The 14,159-nt window shown below is 44.3% G+C and overlaps 1 protein-coding gene across 5 annotated transcripts; it reads right to left on the bottom strand.

Annotated features, from left to right (window-relative positions):
• Positions 1 to 499: 499 nt before the first annotated feature.
• LOC308466954 (adenylate kinase isoenzyme 1-like) lies at positions 500 to 13,395 on the bottom strand. 5 transcript variants are annotated; one of them, XM_080988330.1, is made up of 6 exons: positions 11,525 to 11,605; positions 9,875 to 9,987; positions 8,137 to 8,336; positions 4,563 to 4,676; positions 2,295 to 2,489; positions 500 to 642 (listed from the first exon to the last, which is right to left on the bottom strand). In XM_080988330.1, the coding sequence occupies exons 1-6, from the start codon at positions 11,572 to 11,574 to the stop codon at positions 556 to 558; spliced, it is 759 nt and encodes a 252-aa protein (XP_080844456.1). In that variant the 5' UTR covers positions 11,575 to 11,605; the 3' UTR covers positions 500 to 555. The 5 variants fall into 5 exon arrangements, with proteins under 5 accessions (XP_080844456.1, XP_080844457.1, XP_080844458.1 ...); XM_080988331.1 differs by lacking the exons at positions 500 to 642; positions 11,525 to 11,605 and adding an exon at positions 12,756 to 13,395 and having other exon boundaries at positions 1,143 to 2,489; XM_080988332.1 differs by lacking the exons at positions 500 to 642; positions 11,525 to 11,605 and adding an exon at positions 12,886 to 13,395 and having other exon boundaries at positions 1,143 to 2,489.
• Positions 13,396 to 14,159: the final 764 nt, after the last annotated feature.

Here is a 14,159-nt window from a genome sequence, read left to right as displayed (position 1 = left end):
TCTAATCCCGTGGCTCAGCTTTGCCTACTCAGAAGAAAAGTCATAGAAGGATTGCTGGAGCATGGTGCAACAGCCTGGTCTTTATTGATCTTGAAATGCAAAACACTCACTGTATACAGCAGCTAATAACAGGTGTGAATGGCCCACTGTAGCAGGAAATGAAGGGGAGTAGGTACTTACTGAAGAAACTATCAGTATGTATCACATCTTCCATTTACAGTAAGGATGTTTCTGTGCTAGTTACTGCCCTGTGATCAGTTGAAGTAGGTGCTAGCCATGTGGCTTGGGCATTTTTGTGAGCTGCATCCTTTGGCCTGCACTGGGCCCTGCTAGCCAAGGGGTATTAAACACATACATGTTCATTGATTGATGAATGCACCATCATAACACACGATTTTCCAAAGGAATTTGCAACTAAGCTGCAAGTCATCAAGTGACGTATATATGCGTGTGAACTAGCTCTGAGGCTTTAAAAAAAAAAATCCTGCAAAGGACATGGTGATGGACCAGCAGCATAAATCTTTATTTTTACGTAGAGATACCTAGCTTTGCACTTTATTTAGTGGTAGCTGCCTTTATCACTTCATCGACTACACTGCAGGATTTGGTAAAAATGGTGTCTGGTGGTTCTTCCCCAAGGATCTGTAAATAAATCGAATGAAGAGCTCTTGGGCACATCTGGAGCCAACTACTTACAGAGGAGACTTTTCTGTTGCTACCACCGTGTATAGAAAGCCTGAGCATGCCTCTGTTTATAAGGAATTATGCCAAGCACACAGCAGAAAACAGCACTTGCTGCTGACCCACCCCCACGCTGGGGTAGACATTGACAATGAAAGGAAGCCTGCCCAGTTTTAGGAGGGCTTGGGGTAGGTATGGCCATCACTAGACCTTGGTGCAGCTATTAAAATTTTCCCATGGGATAGTCCCACAGATAAGAAAAAGAAGCAAATTGCTGTGGGGGCCAAATGTGTTTTGTGCTCTCTCTCATGGGGTGAAAGAACACACAAACCCATGTTCCTAACTGTAGCCTCTTTGCTCAGTTTAACTTAATGGTTCCTATAGAGGTCTTGTGCAAAACAGGCCACATCTACTGTCACAGCTAACAGGGGAGACAAAAATACTCCTTGACCCCAGCTGCCCTAGAGCAAGAAGTTTACTTTCTGTTTAGATTCTGTTTGGCTTAATTCACATGTGACAAAATGGCATACAAAAAGCAAAGAAACCTTTGTTGACCTAGAAGAAGAGATGCAAAAAATCCAGTTGAGTAATATATTGCGGTGCATCTTCAAACCCATCAATACCAAATCAAGCCTAATCCGATTGAACTGAAGTTTTGTAGGAGTTAACGTATTTAAAACCAACGGAGTAGCCATAAAGTTTATATTCCATTGAGCCAACTTTTTTTCTTCCTACCCCCTGCATTGCTTAACAACCAGCCTCATGAATTTTGGAGAGCTCAAAAACATTCTCACTATTTTGTAAGAGTTTCTTTGGTAAAGAGGTCCAACTGGATTTTATACCTTGTCATCAGCATGGATGGGGCTTTGCTCCCTTCTAGAAGGGGGGTGTATCCTTGTCATTCTTCAGCTGCCCTTGGGCATCTAAGGGGAGTGGGGCAACCCACCCTGGCAGCTCTCATCAGATAGAGCTACTCCTGGAAAGCAGCTTTCAGTGGCTTCTTTAGAGCAAGAAGCAGACCTGGTGCAGTACCTAACCAGCTCTTCTTCTTGGCAGTTCTGATGAGTGTCCAAGATAAACTGCACTTCGACACAACATTCAAAATCGGGGGAAACTGCTAGTGGCAAACTGGAAGAAGTTAAGGGAAATCATTTTGTGGTAGTCAAGGATGAACAGGACAGCATCCTTTTAAGTTCTTTGATATCTGCCATCCTGCTTCAAGGAAGGGAATTGTAGCAAATGATCTACTAGAGGGCCCTTCTGCTTATGATCCTATTACTTGGTTGAGGAGTGAGTGCATTTGAGATTTTGCATTCCAGTATAACCTTTCCATGAGCATTTCTGGAAGACCTCCTCCCTGAAATAAGAAGATTGGGGTCTAATATGGCTGTTTCCAACCTCCTGCCCTTTTGTCTTAATGCTTCCTGCCTCGCTGCCTATTGGACACAACCTGTTAATAGGCAAGAGAGAGTCATTCTGAAAGGACTACATTGGCTGCTTGTCCACATCAGAATCAAATAAGCTGCCCTCTTGCAAAGTTGCCAGGACTTCCAGGCCTGGATTCTGTGGGAAAGGACAAGGAAGGGGGCCCAGCCAAGTTCTCTGAGACCTACATGCCGAAGTAGGCTTTTCTGTAGGTAGTGGGTGAAGACGGGCTCACACAGTGTATAGTAAGTGTCAAGCCGGTTCTGGATGATTTTATCATGGTCATCCACCCTCTCGCCCATCTGGCTTCGGATCAGCAGTCGCTGGACCATTGTCTCCGTTGAGCAGTCAAGCACTATCACGATGTTGGGTGCACGCCCCACCTGCAACATGAAACATACAACTCGGCTGTTAATTGGTTTGCCTTGGGTGTGCAAAGCTGTTGTGCGTAGGAACTGATGAGCCTAGCCAGGATTCAGGGCAGCCATGGAGGGGAGCAGATTTCTTTATTCATTTCATTTGTATCCCACCTTTCTCTCCGTGCAGGACCCAAGGCGGCTCACGGCATGAATTAAAACAGATACAGCGAAAAAAGCACAATATAAAATTTTAAAACATTAAGTAAAAACAGTGCTGAAAACACTTAAAAGCACAACAGCAAAGAGAAAATATGGCACAGCCACTCCCAGAAGACACATACTGCCACAACAACCAGCTAGTGGCCAGAAGTCTGTCTGAACAAAAGCCTGCTGGCAAAAGGAAAGCAGAGAAGGAGCTAGCCTAGAAAGGGAGTTCCACGGGAGCAGCCACTGAGAAGGCCATTCCCATCAAAGTCCATATTGCTTCTGCAAGCCAGTCAGATGCTTGTAAAAGCCCAAAAGCAGACTATATGAAAGCCACAGCTCTCCCTGCTGTTCTCCTCCCCCAGCAACTGATCTTCAGAGGTATACTGCCTCTATGTGAAATTCCATTTAGACATCATTTACTAGTCACTAATAGGCCCCAACCATGAATTCATGTAATGTTCTAAGCCAGGGGTTGGCAAGGCTTACCGGGCATGGGCCGGATCACTCCCACGGAGATCCTCCATGGGCAGGGCTGGCCCGGCACAGCGCAATGCCAGAAATCATGTCTGTGGCACTGGAAATCGCTTCTACGCATGCCCAGATGCCAGAAATCATGCCTGCGCAGAAGTGATTTCTGGAGCTATGGAAAAGAGTCCCGTGCCGCGCTGCACCAGTTTAGCGCAGCGTGCGGGGGACTCGCCGAGTGGGCGGTTGGTTCTGGGGCGGCTCATGGGCCGGTTAAGCGACCCTGATGGCCGCTTCTGGCCCATGGGCCTTAGGTTGCCAACCTCTTTTCTAAACTCATAGAAGCCAATAGGATTTAGGGAACAAGGTGATGGATTCATTGTTTGGGGCAAAATGATAATTGGGGTAAAAATGGGGGGGTCACAGTATTGGGCAGCACAGCAATAGGAGCTGATTGACATGTAAGCAGGTGCTGTTCTCTGGACATTATTTCATGCAAAGTGCCACATGAAACCTCTGGAGGTAACCTTACTTCAAGACACAGTCCAGCATGTGGTCTGAGAACCAGCTGTAAGGAGTTAGCTGCTGGTCTGGCTGACACCCCCACCCAATCTGTACTTAATAGGCAAACTTCTGTAGGCAAAACAGTTATGAATGTGGTGTTCTACGTGACAACATGCTGGTCTGGTAAGGTTAGTACTTCTCAACTCAGAATGATTTGGAGGTACAGTTACTTCTCTGAGCTTGCAGTGACAGGGATAGAGTGCCTCTATAGAATGCCTCTCGCAAATAGTAGTAAGTATTGCCCAAATTATAAAGACCTGTGAGAGAGCTGAAAAACAAAGACAAACCTAGGCAAAAAGGACCAGACCCTTTGAGCTATACAGTCAAACCTCGGTTCCCAAACGCCGAAAACACAGAAGTGTTCCAGTTTTCAAACGTTTTTCAGAAGCCAAACATCCAACGCGGCTTCTGCTTGAGTGCCACAAGCTCTTGCAGCCAATCGGAAGCCGTGCTTTGGTTGTCGAATGTTTCGGAAGCCGAATGGGCTGGAACAGATTACGTTCAACAACCAAGGTTTGACTACTTTATTTTCACAGCATCACCTGACTAGGGATTTGCATTGTGGCTTTCCAACCAGCTTTTAATTTAGCATCTGACCTGACAAAAAATTTACAAGCACAGGATTATTGCATTTCCGCTATCTATACTGAGCTGCTCCCCCCTAGCCCTTTGAAACAGAACCCAAAGATCTGGCACGCAACCAATCAGCCACTGGACTATTGGGAATGTATTCCTTGCCAACCCACAAGTTACCCATTTGATGTTGCACGTTTCAACCTGAGAGCCTCTGGAGTATTTCCTTCCTTGGCACAGGTCAAGCCTCTCTTTCCCTTTCACCTCCCACTCAGAGGCCACACTTACCACTTCTTCAAATAGCTTGGCCTGATTGATTTCCCTGGGGAAGCCTTCTACAAAGAATCCTTTGACATTTTCGGCTTTTAGCATGTTGTCAGTAAGCAGTTCCAAGATGTAGCCCTGGAGAGACAGTCATCTCCATCGTCAAAGAGCTTTATTACACCAGATAAAGGCAACAATAAACCACCCAACTTAGCGCTGTTTCATCCACCTTTCTGATGTCCTCTGAGGGTCTCAATCTCTGGCCATATTTAAGTCCTTCCAAAGAGCCTTTTAGGTTTCAGTCCAGAAAGAACTAACCTATGGGAGCAGTTTCCCACTATAATAGATTAGACTGCATCCCGGCAGGCAGCCTGCTTGTGAAGTACCGTGCAAGCAAACCATCAGCAGTAGCCATAAACATTTAGCCAACACTAACTGGGCAAATTCAGGAATCTGGTCTGAGCTTAGCAGGGCAACCAAGCCCTGGATTCAGTGTGATTTTCACTGTTGCTTTCAGAAAGGGAGAATTAAAATATGTGTGTGAGAGAGAAAGAGAGGCCGGCTGCAGTTGTGTTCAGGTGGTGGGGGCTCCCCCTTGAAAGTACAATACTTGTCACTTCTGTTCCAGTGTGCTCCACAATCAACACTCTTCTGCTCTTGCTATTCAGAAGAACAGCTGAAAGGGTGGCCACGGAACTGATCAAGTGGTTTTCCCATTGTGGGTGGAACATGGAGGTAATTCAGCATCGTGTCTCACACTCTAGCCAACCAGATGCCTTCAGGAAAAGCGCAGGAGAGGCAGGAGAGCAACACTTATTGCCCTTGCTTCAAAGCAGCAAATATTCTCCCACATAATGTCTCTGAAACTACCTATTTCACTTAGGCATCATAGCTCTCCATAATTCTCTCCATAACTTTGTCTAATCCTCCCTTAAAGCCTTTTGCTCTTAGATGCCTTATAAATGTATGGCACACATAATATCCCAGGGTGTGATCTGAGCAGATATTAAGCAGGTCAGATCAGTGGCTGGATGAGTGAGCCCTTGGGAACTTCCTTGGACTCCATGGCACAAGAAAGGTGGGATAGAGATGTAAATAAATATAAGAGCCCCTACTGAATTAGAGCAAGAGGCCATCAAGTCTAGCATCAAAAATGTTCATTTAAAAAATAATCTGAGATACTTTTCACTAGATTATAGTTCTAAATCCTGCTATTCAGTGCTGTTACACTTAATTTTCTTTCATTTAATATTTTTTAAAGTCTAATTCCAGCATCATTCATTGTTTAGAAGATTGCAAAAAAAAAATTTAAATTACTGAAATTAGATCTATTTAAAAATTTGCAACAAATTTCAGCTCAATTTTCCAGCCAATTTCCACCCAAAATGTCAAGTACTGTATATATTCATGCTAGCTAAATGCAACGTGTGACACTTTGCTATGCCCAAGGGGCATGATGAACATTTTAGTTGAAGCACATGCCAAAATGGGAGTTGAAGGTATTTGGACCAGGGCTCAGAGGGGAATAAAAGAGCAAACTGCTTCTGGTATATAAATCTAGTGATCTCAGCGGGACAGGGCAGAACGTTCAGGGTTTGAGTCTGAGACAAATCAGTCAGTCTCCTAGTTGAGCAAGCTATCATTGGCAGGCAAAACTTCCAAAAGGCAGTCTCATACTAACAACTGTTGCTGAGTTGATCCTAGAGAAAGTGAAATAGTAATAGATAAATCAAAACATTTCACTGGTCCAAATTCTAGGCATATGCAGACTGAATTTTGCTGAAGTTTTGACATAGAGGCCACAATGTATGGCACACCTAACTTTATGTAGCATTGTTGCAGGAATCTAATTTATATTCTTTACAAAAAATAATCCATCTATATTCAAATGGGAACAAACTCTCATTGATACTAATGTATTACTGCTGCTGAAACTCCCAAATGGTCAGATTTCAGGAAGACACATCAAAAGGAATAAACCTTTCACAAAAATGGTATTAGTTCATTAGCAGCATAAACTTATGCATATCTGCTTGGAAGTAAATTCTATTGAATCAATGAGACTTGACTTCCAGATAAGGCTATGCAGTGGTACCTTGGTTTACAACCATAATCCATTCCAGAGGTCCGTTTGTAAACCAAAACAGGTTGTAACCCAAGGCGCGCTTTTGCCAATGGGGCCTCTCCCCCAAAATTATTCGTAATATAAAAAAATGGGTTGTAATCCAAAAAAAGGTTGCAAACTGGGACACGCACTTCCGGGTTTGACATGTCTGTAATCCAAAACGTATGCAAACCAAGATGTATGCAAAACAAGGTACCACTGTATAGGATTGCAGCCTTAGTACTAGAAGGCATGCTCACAGTGTGGACGGGGAGGGATGTACAGGCAAGCCCCACCCCCAATATCTTCATACAAGTCCCTGACCTTCCCCAGGTACACAGGGAATGTTTGCAGGGGCTTCTACATAAGTTCCTTTGGATGCAGGCAGAACCTTCCTTGCAGCCCAGGACCCTTATAAAGCAGGGTCCCTTATTGCATGGAGCTACTCTACTCTTGTTCACATTCAGAATGTCAGTTCAAGCATGTTCCTTTTTTAATACTTACATTGAATGAATTTTATTATTACGGTCACAGACCAGTTCCGGCTCACTTACAATATCAGGAAAAGCATAAAACACAACAGGTATACATTGAATTGCAATTGGGTATAGCTGAGAAAATACAGATATAGCGGCAGTTAAAAAAATAAAAATAAATCTTGATCACTAAAATATAGCCTAAAATTGTCATTTAAAACCTTAATTGTTTTGGTAGTACAGCTTGTTCCCTAAGCTTTATGGCAGTCACACAGAATTTGGCCACCCTTAGGGTGATTTCTAGATCCCTGTCCTCTACCAGGAGTTTTAGACATTGAAGTTCGGACCCATTTGGAGATTTTTGTATAACAGCAGTGATAAATATCGAGCGTATATCCCCGTAGAAACGGCAGCGTAACAAAGCCGCAGGGGCAGACTTGTTCCACGTATGGTTTACCCTCGAATCTGCCCTGCAATAAGGCAGATAGCAGCACGTTACTTACACTGATTATTTCTGTATGGCTGTGACTGGGCCATATAGATCCTTCTGTTTCTCCTTTGAGGGTTTAATTATCCGAAACACAACATGCACAGTGCTTAAAATGATTATCTAATCTACAGTGGTGCCTCGCAAGACGAAATTAATTCGTTCCGCGAGTTTTGTCGTCTTGCGTTTTTTTTCGTCTTGCGAAGCACGGTGTCGGGAAAGTTTTGGAAAAGCTTCAAAAATCACCAAAGTCTTTAAAAACCTCAAAAAAGGCTACCACACCGCGTGCTATGAGTTGCTCCTCGAAGTCAAGTCGCAACTGTATTAACGGTGTTAAGAAAAAGGAAACAAACTTGCAAGACGTTTCCGTCTTGCGAAGCAAGCCCATAGGGAAAATCGTCTTGCGAAGAAGCTCAAGAAACAAAAAACCCTTTCGTCTAGCGAGTTTTTTGTCTTGCGAGGCATTCGTCTTGCGAGGTACCACTGTAATGGAAAGGGGTTCTGCAGGTGACAGGTGTGGGGGCTTCTTACCGAGGGCACCAGAGCCCCTTTCAGGATGATGTCCCTAATGGTCTTTCCTTTCCGGGTAGGCCTGCTGGCTTCCGCTCGCAGCAGATCTCCGATGCCAACATGGTAGAAATCATACTTGCTGGCCAGCCGGTGACCCTGTATCTGCTTGCCGCAACCTGGACCACCTACCATAAAAATGATGATGGGACTCTGCAGCTTCTCTGCAGTGAAAGAAAGTGAGGTATAAGAAAGGGGACTTTCTACTTAGCAATAAGGCGCAAGAATTAAATCACTGCAATCGGGGGTTGAGGCAGCCCTTCCAATAAGCAGCGTGGGGATGGCCACCTTAGGTGGAACATTTTGAATGCTTTCAAGGCATTAAACACAGGTTCAACATTTTTGTGTTACAGACATTTTTGTTTTCTAAATATACTATTGAAATATACTATTTATGGGCAGTGTTACAGCTGAGTGCAGATGCTACATTACTGTGAAGATCTTGCTGGTAGATGGTGCCAATGTTATGAAATAAATAAGAGAGTGGTCTTCAATCTCATGGAAGCAATGACATCCTCAGGTGTTGCTGGTCTCAGGTTTTGGTACTGCCTTCTCTGCCTCATTAGACACCTATTTGAACCCCCAGCAAGTCCCTCATTAGGTGGGTTGGTAAGGGCTAGTTCAGGCATAGGCAGCCTTCAGCCCTCCAGATGTTTTGTCCTACAACTCCCATGATCCTTAGCTAACTGGACCAATGGTCAGGGATGATGGGAATTGTAGTCCAAAACATCTGGAGGGCCGAAGGTTGCCTCTGCCTGGGCTAGTTTCTGTTGGGCTGTCCAAAATGGTTGAGTGCCAGAGGCTGAAAATCCAAATGGATTGCTAATTAACATGGGGCACAAGCTACCAGTCCGTTCTCCTTAGCAGCCCCCACTGAAACTAGCAATGCAAGAGCACCACTTTGGTTTGTGAATAGGAATAGGTAAACTCTACCACGAGTGGAGCAAAAACTGCATCAGGAAGCAAAATGAGGGCTCCAAGGTAATGAAATGGAGACAGGTCTAGTCCACAGGCAGGGCCGGATTTAGGTTTGATGAGGCCCTAAGCTACTGAAGGTAGGGGCCCTTTATATGTCCAGCTGTCCTTTGTCAACAACAAATTGTCGCTGCTTTTTGTGTTGAATATATGCTATATGGCAATTTATGGACCTAATAGGTATCTAAAGCCATTTGCATATGCAGAATGTAGGCACCCTGCATATAGAAATGAGAAAACCAGCGATATTTTAGGGAGCAGGCTAGCAGGCGGGGCCCATTACTTACATCATAGGAGCCTACACAACACAAAACACTGTTGCTATATGTAGGTCTTATTTTATTTCTTTTTTATCTTATATTTTAGAAATTTACATCCAGGTGTTTTTCCCTTTACATTTTTTGGAGGAACCCCAGGAGAGTCGGGCCCTAAGCTATAGCTTGTTTAGCTTATACGTAAATCCAGCACTGTACAGGGCACTATCCACTGCAGAATTCTCTTGTGCAAACCCTGTTGGATGAACCAGAACTGTTGTGTTCATTCTTCTGCAACTTGTGCAGAACTTTCTGATGGCTTGTGCCCTGGGCAGGGCTTGAGGTGGATGCCTTTCTCTGCCCCAGACCTGGGAGTAAAACCTAAGGGAAATCTATTGACTGGAATGCTTGTTGATAACATTGTTTTGAAAGCCTGCAGGAAGCACAAAACAGAAAGAAATGCAATCAGTTACCTTGTAGTTCACGTTTCAAGGGCTTGATGGATTTTGGAAGGCTGCCCTGGCAAATCCCCATCCCTGTGGGCATCCAGGGATCTGCAGGTACTGGTCCAGCAACCTTCAAATTCCTATAAAAAAATAATTTGGCCATTTCAGCTTAACTCATATGTGACTCCCCTGAGCTGTCTTTCTGATGTCACAGACATGTGATGTCATAGATTTTATGGCAAGCAAAACTGGGACAACTAGACTGAACTACTTTGGTAGGGGGACAGAGAACAGAAGGGTTGGAGACAAACTGAGAAACTGGCATTTCATTCATATCTGGACTTCGTGTTCAGTTTGATAGTGAATAAAATAAACCATCTGATATAACTGAAGCTGGCTAGCAGAAAAGGAAGTACTGTCTCCTTTCCTTGATTGTAACTCCCGTGGGGGTGGGAAGTAGGCTACTGAAGGCTGCATCCTGACAATTGCTATTATTGCATTGCAGAACAAGGCGAGTGCCATTGGGTGAGTATGGAAGTAGTCTCAGCTTTGGCCTCCTTCAGCTGTTTCTTGTTTACAGCTTTTGGACCCTCTTACATCAGGCTGCTTGACAGTTATTCAGTCCTCAGTACTCTCTTCCTGCATAAGTTCTTCTAAAACCAGTTTGCTAGGCTCAGGATCTGCCAAGCACTGTGCCAGACTGGACTCCTCAAGCCCTGACAATCACAGCTTGTGGAGCCTGGTGCACAGTGTCCCACAAGACTAGGGAATCAAGTGACTGTTGCTGTTTAGTCGTTTAGGACTCTTCGTGACCCCATGGACCAGAGCATGCCAGGCACTTCTGTCTTCCACTGCCTCCCGCAGTTTGGTCAAACTCATGTTGGTAGCTTCAAGAACACTACCCAACCGTCTCGTCCTCTGTCGTCCCCTTCTCCTTGTGCCCTCCATCTTTCCCAACATCAGGGTCTTTTCCCGGGAGTCTTCTCTTCTCATGAGGTGGCCAAAGTATTGGAGCCTCAGCTTCACGATCTGTCCTTCCAGTGAGCACTCAGGGCTGATTTCCTTCTGAATGGAGAGGTTTGATCTTCTTGCAGTCCATGCGACTCTCAAGAGTCTCCTCCAGCACCATAATTCAAAAGCATCAATTCTTCGGCGATCAGCCTTCTTTATGGCCCAGCTCTCACTTCCATACATCTCTACTGGGAAAACCATAGCTTTTACTATACGGACCTTTGTTGGCAGGGTGATGTCTCTACTTTTTAAGATGCTGTCTAGGTTTGTCACTGCTTTTCTCCCAAGAAGCAGGCGTCTTTTAATTTCGTGGCTGCTGTCACCATCTACAGTGACTAGACACAGCTTTTTTGCACAGGGCTTTCAGGCCAGCCATGATGATGTAGGACGCACAGGACTTTGCTGATTGGCACCGTACTTCGCAGGCTCCTACAATCAGCTATAGGGCAGGTGTGTGTGGCTTGCCAAAGGTGACGCATTGACCAAATTGGTGGGGGGGGGGAGAGACTTGGTGAGCCTAATCAGGCCCAGGGGCAGGAGATGCCCCAGCACTACCCTAGAATGGTGCTGGTCACCAAAGAGCACACAAGGCCTTTGCTGGTTATGCAATCATCCGTCAGCTATAAAGTTCTGGCTTTGGGTAGATGTGCATTGGGAACATCCCACCTTTGCACAGAGATGCACACAAACATGTTCATGGCAGGAGTTCTCTGCATGGTTTTCCTGTGGGACAGATGAATATAGGATAATACTGTAGGTATTTGCTTTTGCAATCACATCAAAGAGGGACACACAAAAGAAATAAGAAGAACAAGCTGCTTCACACCATAGACCTAACTGCTAGTAAACCTGAAACCGCATCAAAATGCACTTGCCCACCATCAAGAAGACATTCGCGTTTTAACATTTAGGTAATGTTAAGTGTGTTGTTAAGGGACGTGGGTGGCGCTGTGGTCTAAACATGCGCTGCTCTGGTTTCGGTGTTCAGTTGCGCCAGAAGCGGCTTAGTCATGCTGGCCACATGATGTGGAAAAACTGTCTGCGGACAGACACAAGCTCCCTTGGCCTGTAAAGCAAGATAAGTGCCGCAAGCCCACAACCCCAGAGTCATCTGTGACTGGACTTAACTGTCAGGGGTCCTTTACCTGTGTGTGTGTGTGTGTGTGTGTGTGTGTGTGTTGTTTGGCTCTCCAGCCAAGGAGGTACACAGATATACAGAAAACCAGTGCTTTTTTTCTTTAAAAATGTTTAGGGGTACTCTCATTTTCCTACTCAGATTGAAATACTGCCCCTCAATGAGGCCAAACTTAAAATTCACAAAATGTTTCAGGATATGCGTCCCACCCCCAGAAAAAAAAGCACTGCAGACAACTGTGGTGGAGTGATTAAAATAAAGTCTGACTGAGAGACCAGGGTTCAGGTCTCTGAACAGGAGATTTTGTGCCAGCCACTCATTTATTTGTGTGTGTGTGTGCGTGCGCGTGCTCGCACCTAGCCTACTGAAATAAAAAATTTAAAGTCTTATATATATAATAAATGTTCATAAATGTACCAAGCAAACACGTACATAAATATATAAACCACATGTCTGAAGCAGCACAGGAAAACAGCCCTGGAACCATTTTGACTCCCAAACTAACCAAATGATTTCTCTGGAAGGTCAAGGAAAATGGAAAAGACTCCCCATTGTCTTTTCATTCACAAATCCTGTCTTAAGGGTATGTCTGTGTATGAACAGGGTGAGCCTGTGACCTGGCTCAGGAATTAAGTATTTATCATTACAAAAGACTGGCCATGCTCCCCAGGGTATCCAATCAAGTAAACGTTAACAGGTAACCTGCCAGACAGGAGGTAAACAACGCACTTAGATTTCTGTTGTAGACCGTCCTTTCTGTGATGTAGGTATGATGTGTCTGGGGGGATGGTCTTGAGCTACACCCCTTCTGTAATGTATGTATGATGTTTCTGCGGGTGGTCTTGGACTCCAGGGCTGGCAATTTAAAATATCTATATAAGGGCAGGCACACCTTGGTTCCGGGTCCTCCTTCTGCGTGTGAAGGGGGCAACCTGTTGCAACAGTTCAATAAAGATCAGGCTTACAAGGTGCTTTGCTTCTCAATATTCTTTGGTTGGCCGTTGTTATTTTCTCGATGGAGAACCTGCAAAGGACTCAATAATAATAATAATAATAATAATAATAATAATAATTTTATTTATACCCTGCCCTCCCCAGCCAAGGCCGGGCTCAGGGCTGCTAACAAGCAATAATAAAAACAAGCTGAATGAATACAACTTAAAAACAAGATTATAATACAACATTAAAACATTGAAACATTAAAATAAGGGCTCTTGTGTCCCCCATAAGGGAATAAGGACAATTTTTCGTTTACTACACTACCCTACAGGGTTATTATGAGGCTTGAAGAGGGTAATCCCCATATATGCTGCCCTGGCCTTGGAGAACAGGGATTTTTAAATCTGAAATTTAAAAACTAAACAGCAGTTGCGAACACTTGACTGTCTATCAAGAAGCTGCAAAGCTCCATACAAAATACAAAATAGAAAATAGAAAAAAGAAAAAAAAGAAAAAAGGGAAAAAAAGAGAAAACAGTTAAAAATAGAAAAATGTATTTTTCTCTGTTTTTGTTAAAAATTTTCTTGTTTATTAATGTGATTTTATTCTTTCTGAAACTTTAATAAATATTAATTTAAAAAAAAACAAAAACAAGAAGCTGCAAAGCTCTTTCCTGACAGGCCAATAAAGGCGACATTAATCCGCGCTCATCTGAACCATGATAGACTCAGCCCGCATTCGGCGCGTCACAGGATTGCCTTTTAAGGCGAGAGGAGGTGCTCATTTACGCCACGCCCCTTCCGATGGGCGCGGTTTCCACAGCAACCGCCTCGGACTCCCCACTTCCGCTAAAAGGGAACCGGCGCTTCTGCGCATGCTCAGTTCAGCCGGCGGGTGTGGTCGCGGTCAAAGAGGTGCTTCACAAAGCTCCACGCAACCGCGACTTAAGGTTCCGGTTAGGATGCAACGCAAAAAGCAGGGGAAGTATTTCATATAGAAATCCTACAAAATGTGCACATGGCCATCTAGTAGAAGCCCAAAACCAGCAGTCGAAATAAATTAAAAAATTGTCCAGTAGCACCTTAGAGACTAACCCTTTTTAATTTTTTTATTTATTTCGACTGCGTCAGACCAACACGGCTACCTACCTGAACCCAAAACTAGCAGTTGCTTACATACTGTGTTTATGGAAGACAATCTTACTCGGCTAGGAGTGATCGCCAAAGA

This window comes from Podarcis pityusensis, assembly GCF_964106645.2.
Source record: "Podarcis pityusensis genome assembly, chromosome: 17".
Classification (NCBI taxonomy): domain Eukaryota; kingdom Metazoa; phylum Chordata; class Lepidosauria; order Squamata; family Lacertidae; genus Podarcis; species Podarcis pityusensis.
Note: the sequence above shows the minus strand (reverse complement) of the source record. Positions and strands in the feature narration are given on the sequence as shown.

Bases quoted from the DNA above. Each gene is read 5' to 3' on its own strand.
- LOC308466954 (XM_080988329.1), bottom strand. From the start codon at position 11,574: ATGCAGAGAACTCCTGCCATGAACATGTTTGTGTGCATCTCTGTGCAA. The intron at 8,337-9,874 runs GTAACTGATTGC...CTTTCACTGCAG, and splicing joins CTTGAAACGTGAACTACAAG to AGAAGCTGCAGAGTCCCATC. The intron at 2,490-4,562 runs GTAAGTGTGGCC...TTCATGTTGCAG, and splicing joins CCAAGCTATTTGAAGAAGTG to GTGGGGCGTGCACCCAACAT.